The sequence below is a fragment of the Myotis myotis genome, unplaced genomic scaffold (genome assembly GCF_014108235.1).
Source record: "Myotis myotis isolate mMyoMyo1 unplaced genomic scaffold, mMyoMyo1.p scaffold_m19_p_16, whole genome shotgun sequence".
NCBI classification, from domain to species: domain Eukaryota; kingdom Metazoa; phylum Chordata; class Mammalia; order Chiroptera; family Vespertilionidae; genus Myotis; species Myotis myotis.
In genome coordinates this window covers 28,184,421-28,203,104 of record NW_023416320.1, presented here as the reverse complement: position 1 = coordinate 28,203,104, position 18,684 = coordinate 28,184,421, and the positions used below count along the sequence as shown (strand labels likewise).

At 38.6% G+C, this 18,684-nt stretch overlaps 1 protein-coding gene across 3 annotated transcripts in view; it reads right to left on the bottom strand.

Moving 5' to 3' along the window:
- TGS1 (trimethylguanosine synthase 1) overlaps positions 1-18,684 on the bottom strand; it is a 41,722-nt gene that overhangs the window by 18,523 nt on the left and 4,515 nt on the right. For all 3 annotated transcript variants that reach the window (XR_004972481.1, XM_036338246.1, XM_036338245.1), the window contains exons 3-11: positions 18,018-18,190; positions 16,841-17,654; positions 12,670-12,787; positions 11,117-11,203; positions 9,589-9,763; positions 7,543-7,849; positions 5,168-5,320; positions 3,438-3,581; positions 691-907 (exon numbers count right to left, since the gene is read on the bottom strand). Coding sequence is in view for 2 of the 3 variants with exons in the window: in XM_036338246.1 (XP_036194139.1) it covers positions 691-907; positions 3,438-3,581; positions 5,168-5,320; positions 7,543-7,849; positions 9,589-9,763; positions 11,117-11,203; positions 12,670-12,787; positions 16,841-17,654; positions 18,018-18,190 (2,188 nt within the window). In the remaining variant the exon portion in view is untranslated. The remainder of the gene's footprint in view (positions 1-690; positions 908-3,437; positions 3,582-5,167; positions 5,321-7,542; positions 7,850-9,588; positions 9,764-11,116; positions 11,204-12,669; positions 12,788-16,840; positions 17,655-18,017; positions 18,191-18,684) is intronic.

Genomic DNA, 18,684 nt, shown 5'->3' with positions numbered 1-18,684 from the left:
AAATACACAACATTCTTTCTCTTCCTGTCCTTTCCTTGTTAATGTACAAACAGAACAGGAAAGCACCATACCACCTCCTTCCAGTAATGAGTAAAGACAAATAACTGTTCATGTCGTCTACATTCTAAACTTTAATTAGCAATTTAGGAGCATGTGTCCTGTTAGAGTCAAAGGGATGATTCCTCTGGGGAACAGAGATAAAGGGACAAATAATATCAACGCTATTAAGTACGAAATAAGAGCCTGCTTCAGTACCTTGGAAGAGTAACAGGAAAAGGTGAAGACACACAGAGAATTAGCAAAAGTGTGAGTGGAAGAATAGCTAAGGGATAGTCACCCAGACATTAGGGACAGGTCTCCAGGAAATTCTCAATTTCCAGGAAAATAATTCCAAACAGTCAATGCTCTCTAGTTCTTGTTTTGTAATAGTAAAAGTGGAGGGTAACCGAGGGAATATACTTCACATTTGCTGTAACTTTTGGAGATTCATCACCAGTTAACTTTTACATACCTGCTTTTTATGTAAAACAAGCTAGGAACTATCAAATGCTATTAGCTTCTTTCCTCTTCACGAATTTCTCTCTCAAGCACACACACACACACACACACACACACACACACACACACACACACACCCCTTCCCCTCCACAACCACTGTTTGAGTAAACTCTTAGGACTTTGAAAGGATATCCATCAGGAGACATCATTGTCCTAATGTCAAAGGTCTCTGCAGTCGCGTAGTCTGGCCCTCCCCAAGGGGGGCTGAGGAACACAACGTCGGCCTTTAACTGAGGAGCCAGCAGCAGGAAATCTCCGCAGATGAACTCGACTTTGTCTGCTATCCCATACACTTCTGTATTATTGCGAGCAAGATCAATCTTAACAGGATCAATATCAATGGCAATCACTAAAAACGGGATCAGGAAAGATGAGTCAAATGATATTGATTAGTAGTTAGCATTAGTAGAATACTTCATCTTCAGATCAGTGTATTTATTTAATGTACAAGAATATTTTTTTACAGACTAATCGAGATTTGGCCTTATATACTAGATAGTTGCCACTAAGTATCTACTGAGAGCCAAATAGGTGGTCAGCATTGTGTTCTGTGCGAGGTACATGCTGAGTAGCAAACACTTGGAAAGGTCCCCAACAGTATATAAAGCCTATAAATGTTAAGATTTCATAAAAGACCAATTTCCTCAAAATGAGGCAACCACTGAATTTGATAGCTTCTACAGAAAAGCAAAATAAAACAAATGTTGACAAACCTCTTTTGTCAACTTAAGAAAGGTAAAAAAGTCTGCTGATGATGTTTAATGGGACATTTTAAGGAACAGACAACCTTATGTTTTCATCAAATCGGATTTCACTTAATTTACTGCAATTTCATAATTAGCAATGCAAGCCTAAGTTAAATTTAGCTCACTTACATCTTGCAGGAAGTGCAGATGTGCGTGCACCAGTGGCACTATTTTGTACCTGGAAGGGCTAAGTGGAACCCTGATGCGTACACCATGGTCGTGAAGGAAACAAAGCTATTTTCCAGAACATGGTGGTTTCAAAATTGGTTAATACTTTTGAGAAATCATGCACTTGAACAATGAATACAAGCACAAATCATATCTTGCAAAATCATGCATTTATATGCTATTTTTTCCTGTTCTATATAAACTAACATTCATATTTATAAGGAAAAAGATAAAAACGTCCTTTTCAGCTGCTCAATCTGCTACACTGATAGTAGAGGCAGATGGAAAGATATGATGACAACACCAAAAATTCAACAGAAAAAATGACTTTCAACATCAAATATATTCAATTAATACTCATGTTTTTATGACTTCCTTTGAAGGCAGACTTTATTTTCAGGCCTAACAGAATGCAAGCATTCACTTTGCTCACATAACTGAAATGCTGACAAATGTTGAATGATACTAAATAGAACTGCACTGTTGAATAAAGGTAGCCACCAGCCACATGTGGCTATTACCTTTAAATTATTAAAATTAAATAATATAAAGAATTTAGATCCTCAGTCACAATGCCATGTTTCAAATGCTCAGTAGCTACTTGTGGCTGGTGGCCACCACAATGGACAGTGCAGACATAGAACATTTCCATCGTCACAGAAAATTCTTTTGGGCAGCACTAATATGGAACTACTGGAAAAGGAAAAAGAACTCTTTAAAAAACAGCAAAATACAAAGCTTTGAGAATTCTCTAAGTTTAGAATGTAGACTCCATGAACAGTTATTTGTCTTTACTCGTTACTGGAAGTAGGTGGTATTGTGCTTTCCTGTTGTGTTTGTACATTAACTAGGAAATGAAGCATTCAGTTGGGTATATGCATAGATAGCAACTACCTGAGTGAAGATAGGGGTAATAAGGGTAAATAGTGAATTCAGGGAAAACAAGAAAATAATAACTATTCTAGTAAATATGAAAACAGCTTTCTCTGAGGAGACCATGTAAAGTCAGCAAATGTCATGCTCTGGAGCACAGCAGTGATTGCATAAGGGCCACAGTTCATCAGCACTCGTCTTAAAAATCAATGCTGAGTTTCACGTCATCATTTCCAAGCTTTTATATTATCCTTTTCAGAATCATATGCTTTCCTAGTTAACATTAAAAACTTTATGTAAGTTAATGAGACTCAACTGAAATTTACTAAAATGGAAGCTATCCGTGGAATATAAAGACATTGGGGTAGCGGAAAAGCATATTCAGAGTATGACTTATGCCCCTAAAATGTCACATTATTCTGCACTTTAAAGTCCTGGCTTCACGACTCAGCTATGTCAATGTGGACAGACTGTTCAACTTCCTGAAGCCCCTCTTCTTTGAGAAACTGCACACGTATTACCTACTCGACACAATTCCTGGCAGACATATAGTAGTGGAGGGTTTCTTTTTTGTGATTTCAAAGTCAAGCTACCCTGAGGATGATCTAATATTTAAAAGATGCTTAGTGTCACAGAATGTTAAAGCTGAAAGGTTATCACAGAGGATATCTCAAGTTCATGTCGCCTTTAAATTAAGGTTAAGTGATGTCCATAACAGTAGTGAATGACAAAGCTGGGATTCCCTGTCTACTTTTCTTTTCTTTTACAGAATAGTCTCTCCATTTTAATATTTTTATATATTGTTATAATCTTGGCTCTACCAAACTTCATCTCTTTATTTCTGTTTATCTGTGAAAGGCAGATAGTAAAAGATACACTTCACAAGATTGTTGACTAAATAAATACACTCTAAGCACTTACATCTGTATGATACAAAGTGTATGCTTAATATATGCTAGCTATTATTATTTTAAATATTTGGCATTAAATTATTTATATATTAAATGTCAGCAAAGACGAAAGGAAGGAAAATGAAACATTTACTGAATAAGCTGAATATAATTTATTTTTCTTCCATTGATGGCTAATTACCTCTCTTTCCAGTTAAGGCAAACTGAATGGTATTTCCTCCGACTCCACAAAATGCATCCACTACAATGTCGCACTCGAAGGACTGACTGACCCGGCCAGCAATGTGTTCAGCAATCTTCTCAGGTGTAACTGAGAACCAGCCCTCTGCGAAGAAAGAGTATTTCTGCTAAGAGGTTCAATTTCAAGCAGCCAAGCCAAGCATAAACATAACAATCATTACTATATAATATATACTTTAAAATCCCACCTTTGTTTCTCTTTTCAAAACACTATAAATAACCTAGTTTTAAAGAAAAGTTCTACAAAGCTTGTTATAAAAAGGAACAGTAGCATTCCCATTCCCAAAGAAAGCAACTGTTTTAGTTCTGGCCTGATTCTTTTGCAATATATCACCAATAACTGAATGCAGTTCCTATTTTTATGTCTGAAGTATTAACTACTGACTATCTGCTATGGAAAATGTAAAGTTAGCCATTCTAATTGGCCAACTACCCAAATTCCACAGAGTTTCCCTATGACTTCATTCCCTAATGGGGAACCAATGAACCAGACTTGTACTGGACACTTTGGAAAAATTCAAACATTTCTAAAGGGCCAGGAAAAGCAAGGAGCTGACAGCAAAAGGCCACAAAGCTGTAGGAATAGCAGAACCCTCATTATTTTCAGAAATAAGGTCCCATGTCCTGTGACCATTCCAGAGGGAAGAGGATAATGCCCTCTTTCTTTCCCAATAGGAGAAATTCACATTTTTAAGGAAGATATTTCTCTGAACAAAATGATGCACCAATTTTCCTGTTTCTTTCCTTTACCAAAACTTTAAATGGCTCCTCATTGCTGGAATAATAAAAATATTAACTACTTTTACAGAATTAAAAGCTTTTATCTAGTCATATTTCTCCTAACAAACTCCTCTGCATTCTTTTAAATATGTAATTTTTTTGTAAATAATTACAAGAGGTTCACAGACCCCTGAAATTCCACCAGTGATCCAGATTTCCTGATTTTGACAGTTAACACCTAATTTAAGTAGTTCCAATATGAAAATAAACATCAATTTTCAGAATTGAGTTAAGCTGTTCAAAGTAAGGGCAGGAAAACTTGAAAAAGAATTCAAAGTTTCCAGTGTTAATTCATTACATGTTTCTGCACTAGGTATTTCTTCATCAGATGTTCTGTTTAATAATCTATCAATTCCTAAATATAGATTAAACCTGAGTCCAAAGTTTTAAAATCACACATATACCCAAATTAAGAGACACTGTGGACATTAACTGGCTGTTATTCTTTGGAAAACATCAAGTTCCTGAAAGATAAAAAGAGGCTGAGCAACTATTCCAGATTAAAGACAACCAAAGAAACATGAAACTAACTGCTATACACGATTCTATGTTGGAAGGAAAAAAAATGCTATAAAGGACATTAGTTAGAATAATGGCTAAAACTGGACTATGGACTGTAGATTACAATACTGTAACAATGTTAAATTTATAATTTTACCCGTTACATAAAAATATCCTTTTTTCTTAGAAAATACACATTCAAGGATTAAGGAATAGGGGCAACCAGAACAGAAACACACACACACATAAGAAATGATAATGCAAATGTGGCAAAATGTTAAGAAACATCTGAGTCTGGGGAAAAGGGATAGAAATATGCTGCTACTCCTGCAAGTTTTCCATAAATTCAAAATTATTTCAAATTAAAGTTCAAAATTATATATACTTTACCTTTGTCCAATTTAATTCCATCATCAAAACGGGAGAAGAGCCGGTACCTCTGGGCCCAGTATTTTGCCAGCTCAGGAACAGCAGCTATTTCAGGAGGCAGACTGATTACCTTCCTATTCTTGTTTTTCTTCTTCTTCTTCTTTTTAATTTCAGCTACAATAAAGGAATATAAAGAATAGAGATGCGTACTATGAAAAAAGGAAACACAGGTGAATTTATCTAAAAGTGCAGCCATGTCAAATAATTTGGGACTGAGCTCCAGAACACGTGTGCAATCACACACTTGGAGAAGCAGGAGGGTACCATGGCAAGAGCACTGATGTCAGACTGTAGCCTCTAGTTTGCTACTTACTGGCTCCCCAAGCTTGGATAACTAATGCAGGCTCTCAAAGCGCCAGCTTTTCATTTCTCAAAAGGAATAAATGACTGAGTAGTATTATACCTATTTGCTTTACAGAATTGTTAGGAGATAATTATACTATTACAGGTATATAAGCTATTACTTCTGTTGGGTAAGACTCTGCTTCCCTGGTAAATTATAGGAATCCAAACATTTCCTTTCCCTTTTTTAAAATAAAATTTCCCAAGGACTGATTAACTCCAACTCTCAGCTAGATCCATCCTTTGAACCCAGCCATGACCTAGAAGTCACAGCGCCTCTGAGAAATTGAAACAGGGGTCACTAGCTCCATTTAGTAGAAAGTACCTCGTTCAGAGACTGACTTCTTCTTAAACAATTTTTTAGTTTGCTTATTTGGTTTCAGTTCTGAAATTAGAAGTGTTTTCATAGCTAAATATGACAAAAAGTGATGTTGACAAATAAAGCTCTATCATATTTAAATGGTCCTCAAAGATAGGACTATGTCTTACTATAGTCATCTGACCATTGCAAGTAGCTAATGGTCTCATCAATTGCAAAGTGCAGCAAGTTTCTCAAGAGAGGGAACACTGACATTTTGAGTGAACAAACCTTATTGTGCAACATTAAATAATCCAAAGTACTAAATGCCAAAACTCCCCAGGTCATTTGACAACCACCATCTTCCAAATGCCCCAGAGATGGTGGTATCATCCCAGGTGAAAACTACCAACATTGTGACGAGTGGCGATAGAGAATTAGGGTAGCGTGGGAAAATGGGATTTAGGAATCAGACAACTTGGTACTGAGTCCTTGTTATGCCACTTATGGCTCTGTGACCTCAAATTTCTTAATTTCTCTGGACTTTATTTTTACTTTCCACATTTATAGAATGGAGCTAATTCCACCTACTTCATTGGGTACTTTACAGATTAAATGAGAATAAGGCACGTGAAAGCATTTCAGAAATCTCCATGTGCTACATGAACACCAGTTGTACATTAAAAAAATTGTACAATGAAAAAGTTGCTAAATAAAAAAATTTAACTACCTTAAGTATATGCTGTTTAGAAAGTCAAGGAAGTATGTGACAAAGTTATCATAGATCCATTATCGTTCCCCCCCGCCACCCCCCAACACACACACACACACACACACACACAAAGCAAGATTCAAATAAGCTATTTTCCTTAATACAAAATTAAGGAAAATGAAAACAGGGGTCACTAGCTTCATTCCTAAGAAAGAAATCATCACAATAAATGTAACTGTTTCATTAGGCAAGTCTGAAATAACTCATCTATAAACTGAGTATTATCTATAATAATAAAAGCATAATATGCTAATTGGACTGGACAGCCGAATGACCTTCTGGATGCCCTTCTAGACTACCTTTCGGATGAAGCCGGGGATGCAAGGGCCAAGCCCCTTGCACGAATGTCATGCATCAGGCTTCTAGTTTCAAATAAAAATTTTTACCTGATAAAGCCCCAATGTTCCACCGAATACAATTATCTTTTAAATTATAAAAGAACATTTGCTTAAAATAAATTCAAATAGTACAAGAGAGTATAAAGTAAAAATGCTACTCTGTTCTCCACTCATTATAGCGAACTACTGTAAACGCTTTATGTGAATGCAACATCCAAAAACAAATGACCACTCTGCACAACCGCCACAAAAATAACAAAATAAAAACGATCTGGCCACCTGTAGGGCATGGGACAGAGGGTTGTGGCAGAAACCAATCTGAACGGTATAGACAGGGGTATTCAAACACAGTTTTGCCACACGCTTTACCTTTGTTTTTACCATGCCTGTTCAGTCAAGAGGGAAATGCACTCGGGTGCCAAACCATAGCCATTAGCACCTTTACTTAACATGCCTTCCCTCAACTTACAAGTAAATAGCAGAGAATCCTTATGTATAGATGACTCATAAGTGAAAACTAGGGAAAAACATTTATAAAATGTATTTATCTAAATCCACCAGCGGGTTGAAGCACAGTTACTCTTACCTTCAGTTTCCACCTGAAGAGAATCTGGTATATCCTGAGCAACACAATCCTCCTTATCTGTGACAGCTGCTCCGGTGCTGTCCCCTTCATTCTTTTCTGTCTCAGGTTCACCAGCTGAAGGTATGGCATGACCCTCGGCAGGCTCTGGATTGCTCATCTCCAGTGGCTCCTCCTCTTTGGTAACAGACACTCCCTGCTCTTCTGAATCACTGCTTGTGCAAGCGTCTTGCACATCGTCATGAGAAACTGACTCCTGTGATGCTTCCTCATCCATTGGTTCGTTAACCCATTTTAGAAACTTTTCTACCTGAAATTTTAAGATGTTACGGGCATGAACCAATTCCAATTACACAGAATATTTCTACCTGCTTTACCATTTGTGACCTGATTGACAAGCTGCATCACAATTCTTAGCTCTGACAAGTATACTGTATCACAAAGCTAATATGATCAAGTAATTCCAAGCTAATTGCACTTTCTTGTCTGGACATACCATGACGTTATTAAAGACTTCTTTAAAAGGAAGAAAATATCAGATCACACACAAGACTATGATCTTTCTATAATCAATTAAGATTAAGAGGATAAAGTTGAACTTTTACAATAGCTTTCCATAAAGGCTTCGAGCAACCTAACTGTACTATGTGATGTTACCATTACAAATGTACCCGCCTATTGTTGAGTCACTAATTTTAGTTTTTCTGCAAGACCCAGGCTATTATCTATGTTAAATGGTACTCAGCGCAAAGATGAACTCTAAAAAGATTTTGTGTCTCTAAGAATAAAGGCAGTGCTATCTTGCAAAGGATGTGAACTGCCTTTTACTGAAGCAGTAGAGTCAGTAAAATGATTCCTATAAATTAAGTTTCTTCTATGAAATGTTAACAAGGCTATATACTTTCTTGCTATCTTCTATAACAAAAACATTCTTCATAACAGATCTTCATGACTTTCCTAAAAGTTAGGAAATTAGAACTAGAGTGGTAGACAGAAGATGGGCAGACAACAACCCAGAATCTTCCTTTGAGAGGACTGTGCCTATACATCAATCAGATATCTAAGGACACAGCAGCCACATTCTGGCCCTCCCCCTCCCCCCCAGCAATACTTAGCAGCTATGTTTCTGCTCTTCATGTACAGATGAATATATGGGGGCTATCACATCTAATACATTATAAAAATTACTATAGGATCAATTGAACCAATACTGGAAATCCAGACATAACTAGGGCTACTAAAATATTAAAATATCACCAGCAGCCAAACAATCTGAAATACATTAAAAATAAAAACAGCTATAAAATTGTAGTATGTTTTAGAAGAATACAGAAGTTAGGAAGGGTAATCATACAACAGAGGAAAAACAAGTATATGGGGTCTGAGATTTCTGTTGACTTAAAAGAACTGCTGGAGATGTGGCTGATACAAGGTTCTGCTCAGTAGAAAGTGTTTCTTTTTTTTCTTTTTCTAGAATGGGTAAGAATCACTCATCATAACCAAGCAAAGGCAATTTTAATTACTTTTGTTTTCCAGGTAGTTGGACAACAAGTACAACAAAGTCCAAGACAGGGGATATGACTATTCTGGTTAACAATGTGAATCACCAAAATAGCCTTTAGTCTCACGTCATTAGGATGAACTTGTTAGCGCCAAGTTTAATCAATCACCTTTAGGGGACCTCAAAATGAAGGATTACTATAAAAGTTGTATCAGACACTGGACTTCTGGGATCCTACTTAGCTTAAACAGATGAGCAATTTCCATTGTCTGTTACTACATACACAAGGCAATTTTATCTATTTATCTTCCCAGACTCTCTCTACTACTTTGTAGCTTTCAAAACATTCCCTTTTCATATTGCCCCCAACTTAATCTTTTCCAAATTTATTTCACACAATACATGTCTTTAGATAGCAAGTAGAAAAGAATCTCAGGTGCCCTTATATCTGGTAGAAACAGGGTTCACATTTGAAAACAAAAACTTTAAGAAGCCAAGCTCACAAAATGAAATTCTATCTATAAATAAAAAACAAAATCTATACATACCTTACTCAAAGTTTTGCTTTTCTTAAAACATTTTTTTTCTGTGTCTTCAGTAAAGAAAATGTGTTTATTTTTCAAATTTATTTGTCTTCTCATGTCCAAGAACTTTGACTTATACTTCACATTCTTCTGTAGATATCTGACCCGTCTATGACTGAAATGTGAAATTCCACCATATCTGGGACCAAATCAAAAGAAGTTGACTGAAATCTTAAGTTCTATCAGTTTGTTTCTTTATATGAAAAGAAAATAAAACTAACAACTTTCACTATTTTTCTATTAGCAGCCACTACTGTAATTTCATTTTCCTAATTATGAAATAAAGTTTAAAATGCAGTTTAAGGTCTAGCTTTGTATGTTAATTCTCAAGTAAATGTGAAACACCAAAGTTGGAAATATCAACAAATATAGAGCAGAAAGCAGAACCTACACAGTATAATGTAATAAAGAAATAGCAAAATGGTAGGTCTTTAGTGTGCTTTAACTACTCAGTTCAGTCTTCATGTCATAGGCAATAAACTCTTCAATTTCCGTATATTTAATGCTTGGGCATTTAATCCCAGAGAACACTAATACTTTCTGTACACAAAAGTTCAAAGCAGCTTTATTTGTAATAACAAAATACCACACATAATCCAAATGTCTTTCAATAGATAATGGTTCAACAAACTATGGTACATCCATAAATGGCATACTACTTAGCAATAGGAAGGAAAGAACTATTAGTACATGCAACAAGCTGGGGGTACTTCAAAGGCATAAAGTAGGTCTTAGGAAGCAACCTGACTATAAATCAATTAAACACCAGGCCCTACTGAAGGGACTAGGTAAATGTACTGATAAGGCAGGCCGTTGATGGTACATTGTTTAGGGGAAAAGAGCAAGCTGTAGACTGCATAGAATAATTTTTTGTTTTATAAAAAGGAGTAATGTGTGTATATGTACATAGTCATAAAAACATACACAAAAAATTAGGAAGGATATATGCCAACTATTATATTATCTCTGGGGAATGATTTGAAGAAAAGATTTTCACTCTTACTTGTTACTTTTGTTTTGTTTGAGTTTTACTACTTTCACAGTAAAAAAGAAAAATGGTTACTCCAGATTGGAACTTTTCATGGCATGTTTGCTACACACTTCAGATGTACACAGAGTTATGTGAGACACAAGGGGAAGAGAGCCATGCTTAGAATCTCAAGAGCTGGACTTGAACCCATTCTCTCCAAGAAATGATGTGATCGTGACTGAGTCAAAACCTGCAAGCTGCAGTTGCTTTATTTACTAGTATAAATTGGAGTAACAACACTGGATTGCTTTGAAGTACAACTGAGTTAATACATGTGACTACATCAAAGGTATGGTGATAACTATAATTCTTACAAACAAGAGAGACTAGTGTTTTAACTGCAAATGATATATCTCAAATGATATAAGCTACATACTTATTATTAGCTATCTGAATATCAGAGAGCTTTAAGTTAGCCCAAGTGGTTAAGATTTAAGGACAACAGCATTTACGTATAATTACTTTTGTCCGGAGCCATGGTTGAATCCTAGAAGGGCACCATTGTCATCAAAGTCTGAATCTGGGTTCTCATCGATGTCCAGCTCATGGCTAAACAAATAAACAAAAGGTGATAAGCCATTATCTCCGGATCCCACCCATTCAGGCAAATATCAAAAGTACATATAGTCAACCTACGCAAACTTTCCCTTTACAACAATTGACCATAATTCACAAACCCAGGAAAACAGGAAAAACAGTATTTTCATCAGGATTTTCCAAATGAGGAAAAGTACCAAGCAGTATTTGGAACACAGTAATAAGCACTCAAACCTTAAACCCTGTCAAGTAATTATCTCTATTCCTGAACACAGTATCTCTCCATTTTCCTTTGAAAAAATACCAGTTAAAAGCTGCAGCCTTAAACTAATCTCCTAGAGTGTTTTCTCCAGAGGTTTTTCTGAAAAACAAACAAGGAAACATTTGAAAAATGTTTGTAACCAAAAAATTACAAAAGAAAAAAAAATATTGTTCAGAAGAATCAGGTTGTGATACAAGTGGTATTAAGTAACTCAGGATCATCCATTTATGGGAGATAATTCTAATACTCCCTACTACCTGGGCAACAGTAATGAGTAAACAGAAATAGTGAGAGATTCTTCTTACAAATGAAATTATGCTCACTGAACATTTATGAAGGACCTATTAGGTTCCAGGAATGTAAGACACAGTCTGCAGTCAGGACCTAGCAAGAACTAATGGAGGAATTAACATGCAACGCCTACCGTGTAGAAAGAACAGAGAGGTATGCTTTTATGTACTAAGTTGCTGGGCCTCTAAAACGTGCTTACTGTTTTTATAGAAACTATATGGAACACACAAGTCTTATGCGAAGCACTTCATATCCCGTCATAGAAATGAAATGTGCCCAGCTAACATCCAAATTCTGTAATGTCCATCCTTTTCCTGTTATTTCACAGCCATTAGCATTTGGCCACATTTTACCTGACATTCCCTACTTTTTTTTAATTACATGTATCAATGGTACACTAGAAACAGTACTGTCTTCGAAGGAGATGGTCTGGGCTCTAGTTTTGGAGATGCCATTACCACTACATAACTCTGGGCAAAGTATTTATCTTTGTTTTGTCTTAGTATTCCTATCGATAGAATGAGAGCACTAGATTTGATGTATCTGAGGAGGATTTTAGCAAAATCCTGTAATTATTCCCAGACTTTTGGGGGGGAAAAATTAGAGCTGCCTTAGAAAGATAGACTGTACCTACTTACATATTACTAGTTAATAGCTACCATTCATTGATAGCTACTAATATATTAGTATATTACATGTTAGTTCCAGTCTTCCCAATGGCCTCACAGAAGAGGCATCAGTTCCACTTTATAGATAAGAAATTGTGGCAGAATTGAAGAGGCGGAGTTGGATCTAACCATGCTCCAAAGCCCAGGGTCTTGTCTCCTTGCAGTGCTGAAATGTCACAAGCACTCGGTAACCACTCACTAGTGGAGAGAGTGGCTTATGCTAACACATTCCAGAATGAAAGTAACGTGCAACTTGCCTCCTCTTGAGTTTGCTTGGCTGACATTCAGGTGGATCTTCTTCACTCTCATCTCCATCAGTCTTGTTGGGAGGTGGTTTTCCTTGGATTGTGTTTGCTTCTGAAGACTTCTGTGAATCTAAAGAGGCAGATTATTACTGTGGATGTCTCCCCTTGGTTTGACAACTCTCCTGCCATTTACAAAGGCAATCAAAATATTTCAGTGCCTTTCCTGCAATGAACTGTACATGTACGTAAGACAAAGTTTCAGACCACATCTACCGATTCTGTTTATCTACATGCAGGGTCTGAACATAAAAAAAATGGGAGCTATGTCTATTAATGTTTAAAAGTTTCCATGATTTAGCTACTTAAAAAGTGAACAAAAAGAACTTTTTCCTGATAGCTATCTAACTCTACACAAATTATTCCACAATGTTACCTTTGTCATAGCTATTAGCTATCACATTTTGATGAAATTTTAATCTAAAATGACTCTAAAGATGTCATGATCACATTGATTAAAAAGTTCTCTTTCTTAAGAAGTAAATACATTTAATTGTCTCTAACATAGCTCTTTAAAGTAACAAAGATAAACACCACCACTTAAAAAGAGTATAACTTGTTGTGGTACATGTCTGTCCTTGTTCTCTATTTCTTCAGAGTGGAACAAAGTAGGTGGGTGAGAATAGAAGTGGAGAGATGTCTGCAATGTAGACAGTGGGAAGCTTTGAATATGTGGGGACAGACTATTTCAGGAGAACACCCACCCACAAACAGTAGAAAACATACTTATAAAAAAATGCAATATGCAGGGTAAGGCAAAAGTAGGTTTACAATTGTGAGTACACAAAACATAGTTTATCCTTTTATTTTTATTTATTAACTAGAGGCCCGGTGCACAAAAATTTGTGCACTTGGGGGGGAAGGGGGTCCCTAAGCCTGGCCTGTGCCCTCTCGCAGTCTGGGACCCCTTGGGAGATAACGACCTGCTGGCTTAGGCCTGCTCCCGGGTGCAGAGGGCAGGCCCAATCCCTAGGTGCAGCCCCTGGTCGGGCTCAGAGCAGGACCTATTGGGGAATTGGGGCGCCACCCCCTGTCATGCACAGAGCAGGGCAGATTGGGAGGTTGCAATGCCACCCTCAGTCATGCTCAGGGTAGGGCCGATTGGGGGTTTGGGACACCGCCCCCTGTCACACTCAAGGCAGGGTTGATGGGGAGGTTGAGGCGCCACCCCGTCACGCACAGAGCAGGGCCAATCAGGGGGTTGGGGCGCTGCCCCCTGTCACGCACAGAGCAGGGCCCATCAGGGGGGTTGGGGCTCCTTACCCTGCCACACACAGAGCAGGGTCGATCAGGGGGTTAGGGAGCTCCCCCCTGTCATGCACAGAGCAGGGTTGATCAGGGGGTTGAGGAGCTTCCCCCTGTCACTCACAGAGTAGGGCTGATAGGGGAGTTGGGGCACCGCCCCTGTCACACACAGAGCAGGGCGGATCAGGGGGTTGTGGCGCCGCCCTCTATCACCCACAGAGCAGGGCCGATCAGGGGGTTGGGGCGCCGCCACTGTCACACTCAGGGCAGGGCCGATGGGGAGGTTATGGCTCTACCCCATCACACACAGAGCAGGGCCCGTGGGGGGTGGAGGGGGTTGGGGCGCTGCCCTCTATCACCCACAGAGCAGGGCCGATCAGGGGGTTGGGGCGCCGCCACTGTCACAATCAGGGCAGGGCCGATGGGGAGGTTATGGCTCTACCCCGTCACACACAGAGCAGGGCCCGTGGCGGGGGGTGGGGGGGGGTGGGGGGGGAGGGGTTGAGGCGTGCACCCTGTCACACTCAGAGCCGCAGGGCGATCAGGGGGTTCGGGAGCTCCCCCCTGTCACGCACAGAGCAGGGCTGATCAGAAGGTTGGGGCGCCTTCCCCTGTCAGGAATAGAGCAGGGCAGATAGAGGGATTGTGGCCCCGCCCCCTGTCACACAGAGCTGCAGGGCGATCAGGGGGTTTGGGCGCTGCCCCCTGTCACGCTGATCCCGGTCCCGGGAGGCCTCGCGGCTCCGCTGATAATGGTGCTGGGAGGCATATTACCCTTTTACTATATAGGATAGAGGCCTGATGCATGGGTGGGACTGGCTGGTTTGCCCTGAAGGGTGTCCTGGACCAGGGTGGGGGTCCCCACTGGGGTGCCTGGCCAGCCTGGATGAGGGGATGATGGCTGTTTGCAGCTGGTCACACACCCTTCAGGGTGGGGGTCCCCACTGGGGTGCCTGGCCAGTCTGGGTGAGGGGCTGAGGGCTGTTTTCAGGCTCGCAGGTGACTGAAGCTCCCAACCTCTCCTTTTTTTCTTTTTTTTTTAAATTCTGGGCCAGCTTTAGCTCTGAGGCTCCAGCTCTTAGGCCTCTGCTACTGAAAGTAGGTAATTGAAACAATGTATAACTCCAGCTCTGACTCCAGCTCTGAGATCCCAGTTTGTTAAAATGTTTCAAACTGCAGGCTCAGAGGCTGGCAAGGCAGGCGGGGAACGTTGGAGTCCTCTGTCACTGAAGCAAGCAAGCCTCATGTTAGTTTCAAGCTGCCTGGCTGCCGGCCGCCATCTTGGCTGACAGTTAATTTGCATATTGCCCTGATTAGCCAATGGGAAGGGTAGCGGTCGTACGCCAATTACCATGTTTCTCTTTTATTAGATAGGATTATTGTATTATTTGCCATATGAACGACTGTAAACCTACTTTTGCCTCACCCTGTTTACCTTATGTTTTGATTTCAAGCGAGTATCTAAAACAAATCAAAATCTAGAATTCTTAATTTGATCCTGATGGCAAGTCACACTGGAGCTAATTACAGACATGGGCAATTATATACATAGGGAACAGGCAATAGAATGGTCAATTTATACACATAGTTTAGGAAACAGGCAAGAGAAGGCAGAATCTGTGAGGTTTGAAGAATATCAAAGATTAATATAAGATAATCACATAAAAAGGATAACAACAGCAAAATTGAAAGGAATGAGAATATTGCACTAAAGTTAAGCTCCATTTCAAGAGTACAGAGAAAAGAAGTAAAAAAATAGATAGGGTTCTTTAGTAACTCTCAACTAGATGAAGATCAGTGACTGGGATGAACAAAGCAGGTCATAGAGGAATAAGTATGAGAAGGAAATCCCTATGAACCATACTTTCTTAGTACCAAACATCGAGGATGCCAAGATAACCCAAAAGTTATAAAAATTTCCATTTTCCTGGTGCTATCAATTGGTAGTACCCTTCTCCCTAGCAAGAGCACTCTAATCCAACTTATTCTAACTTTTTTTTTTAACACACTCCTTTTACTGGCTTTCTTTAGTCCTTACAGTAGCACCAGGCTGCATGATGATGAATTTTTTTTTTTTTTTTATAATCACTTGGGCAGGAGTCAACCAAGTTTCTTATCCTGAGTATTTTATGGAAGTCCTGAAATCAACCCTTCTAGGTATAAATGAACATCTTGCCCTGTTTAAATTCTCTTTATAGCAAGACTTCATTGTCCCAAATGAATTCCAGATATGACTCTCATTCAGATTGGCCTACTGTCAAACACGTGCTCTCCACCACTCTTTAAACATGCCTCTTATAAACTCATTTTTTCTAGAGCAGTGGTTCTCAACCTTTCTAATGCCGCGACCCTTTAATACAGTTCCTCATGTTGTGGTGACCCCCAATTTCATTGTTACAAATTGAACATAATTAAAGCATAGTGATTAATCACAAAAACAATATGTAATTATATATGTGCTTTCCGATGGTCTTAGGCGACCCCTGTGAAAGGGTTGTTCGACCCCTAAAGGGGTCGCCGGCCCACAGGTTGAGAACCGCTGTTCTAGAGAAACTTGGACATTCCAAGCTCACTCTAAATTAGAGTTCTAATTTAATTAGAAAGGGGTTTCCAAGTTTTAATTCACCGGCCACCTAGGTATAAGAGAAAGGAATGGTACTTTTGAGTACTTTGTGAAAATATTCTTTTTTATTTATATAAAAGGGTAATAAACAACTTGTGATATAAATATAAGATGGACTGAATAATTTCTGTACACTATAAAATGTAGTTTGCACTACTTAACTCTACCATAAAGGATTAGTATTCTTTTTCTTAATAGGTTCATTTAGTTAACTGTTACTTAGTAGGAAGGATACTAGTAAATCTTGGTCAGCCTTACCCTGAGCTGGTTGATTTGCGCTGTTCCCTGACAAGTTGCTTTCCTTGGCTCCTCCATTACATGACTCACTTTGGCCAGAAGGGCATTCTCTTCTGCTGTTAACTTCATTTAGCCACTGATGTCCGTCAGAACTTACAGATGACTCTAACTGGGTCTCTTCTGGTTTCCCTGAATTCAGACTTATCTTACTAATTCCATCAAGTAGCTCGTTATGATCTTTTTCACTTGAATTAGAGCTTTTACAACCTATTGATGAAGATGTTAAAGAAAGTAAGTCTGCTTTCATGCAATTTTCATCTTTCTCGTTGTCAACTTCTGTTTTAGGCCCACACATACTTGCACCACAACTTTGTGAGGCATCAAAAGTCCAACCCTGAGCTTCCCAATACCTAAATTGTTCCAAATAATACCAATAAAGTTGACTATAATGTTGCTCCCATTCTTCCTTGGTATCAGGAACGTTCCAAGGTTCAGAACACAGTGTTTGATCTGAATGTTTTTCTTGCCAGCTTTGCCATAGTAGTTCTCCACCATATTCATTCCAGTACTTTTCCCATTTTTCTGTAATTTCTAGCTTTGGAGATAATGTACTTTCAGTAGAAAGGCTTTCAGTTTCAGTGTCTTTTGTGGGTTTTAGTTTACGTGTTCTGGTGTTCTCATACTGTTCAACTGAAGATGGATCATCTGAGGCCAAAATGTCATCTTCTTCATATTCTTGTCTCCAAGATTCTTTTATCATCTCATCTAAGTACTTCTTTTGATGTTTTTTCTTTTTCTTTTTTATTTTAATTTTATTTCTAGTATTCATAGACACCTGCGTAAGATAAATACCTTGAATACAAAATCCACTTCATAAACTAAGAGAAAGTAGAACCCAAATCTATTTTGACATTAAGTTAAACAAAATAGCCTCAATCTTTGTGCTCCTCTGCCCCGCTCTCCACTACCTTCACCCTGGGCTTTTAGTTACACAAACAAGTGAATCTTACACAAGATCCCAAGACAAGAAAATCACATGTGGGACACATCACAACTTAGTTTGGGTTAATTTATAGATATGTACATTAAAAAAGAGACGGAGTGCTCTAATTAATAAATGCATTAGATTTGGGATAAAAAAAAAATTCCACGTGATTTTACAGAGAAAACTAATAAATAAAAGTAAGTGACTACTTACCTCAAAATTCTTATGTGCAGACATCCCACCAAACTGAAGTGGCAGTCCCATACTTTTCATGAGTTCAGTCTCAGAATCAAGTTCACTTTCATCTAGGTCTATGCCTTTGCTATCACATGATTCTTTATTGCCATGGAAATTACAACTTTCCTCCTCTTCTGTAGCTTGGTCTCCTATAGATAGCATTTGTTAACTTTAGAAAAAATTTAGATGCAGGTTTGATCCTCATTTTAATGAAGAAAGCCTGAGACCCAGAGTTATTACATGCCTTGCCCAAAGGTGTGCAATTGTTACAATTTTTAAGGGGGAAAAAAGGAAATTGATGGCAATATGGACTAGTAAAAAATGGCCAACTAAGAATAAAGAGACAATTTCTAGTCTGGCTCTGCCTACCACTATCCATCTAGCTGCCCATTCAACTTATAATTCTTGAGCATCTCCTTTGTGCTGGGCATTGTGCAAAGCACTGAGGCTATAAGAAGGAACACAGTAGAGTAACCATGAGGCAAATTTTTACATTTTGATATTCCTTCTCTGCAGTATTACTGCACTAGATCAGTGGATTTAAAAGGAGGATTTGTTAAGTTATTTTAGGAGCTGCTAATAAGAGAGGTGAGAGGTTATGTGTTCAGGCCCCTCACGGGTACTTCAATCACAACTGATTGTT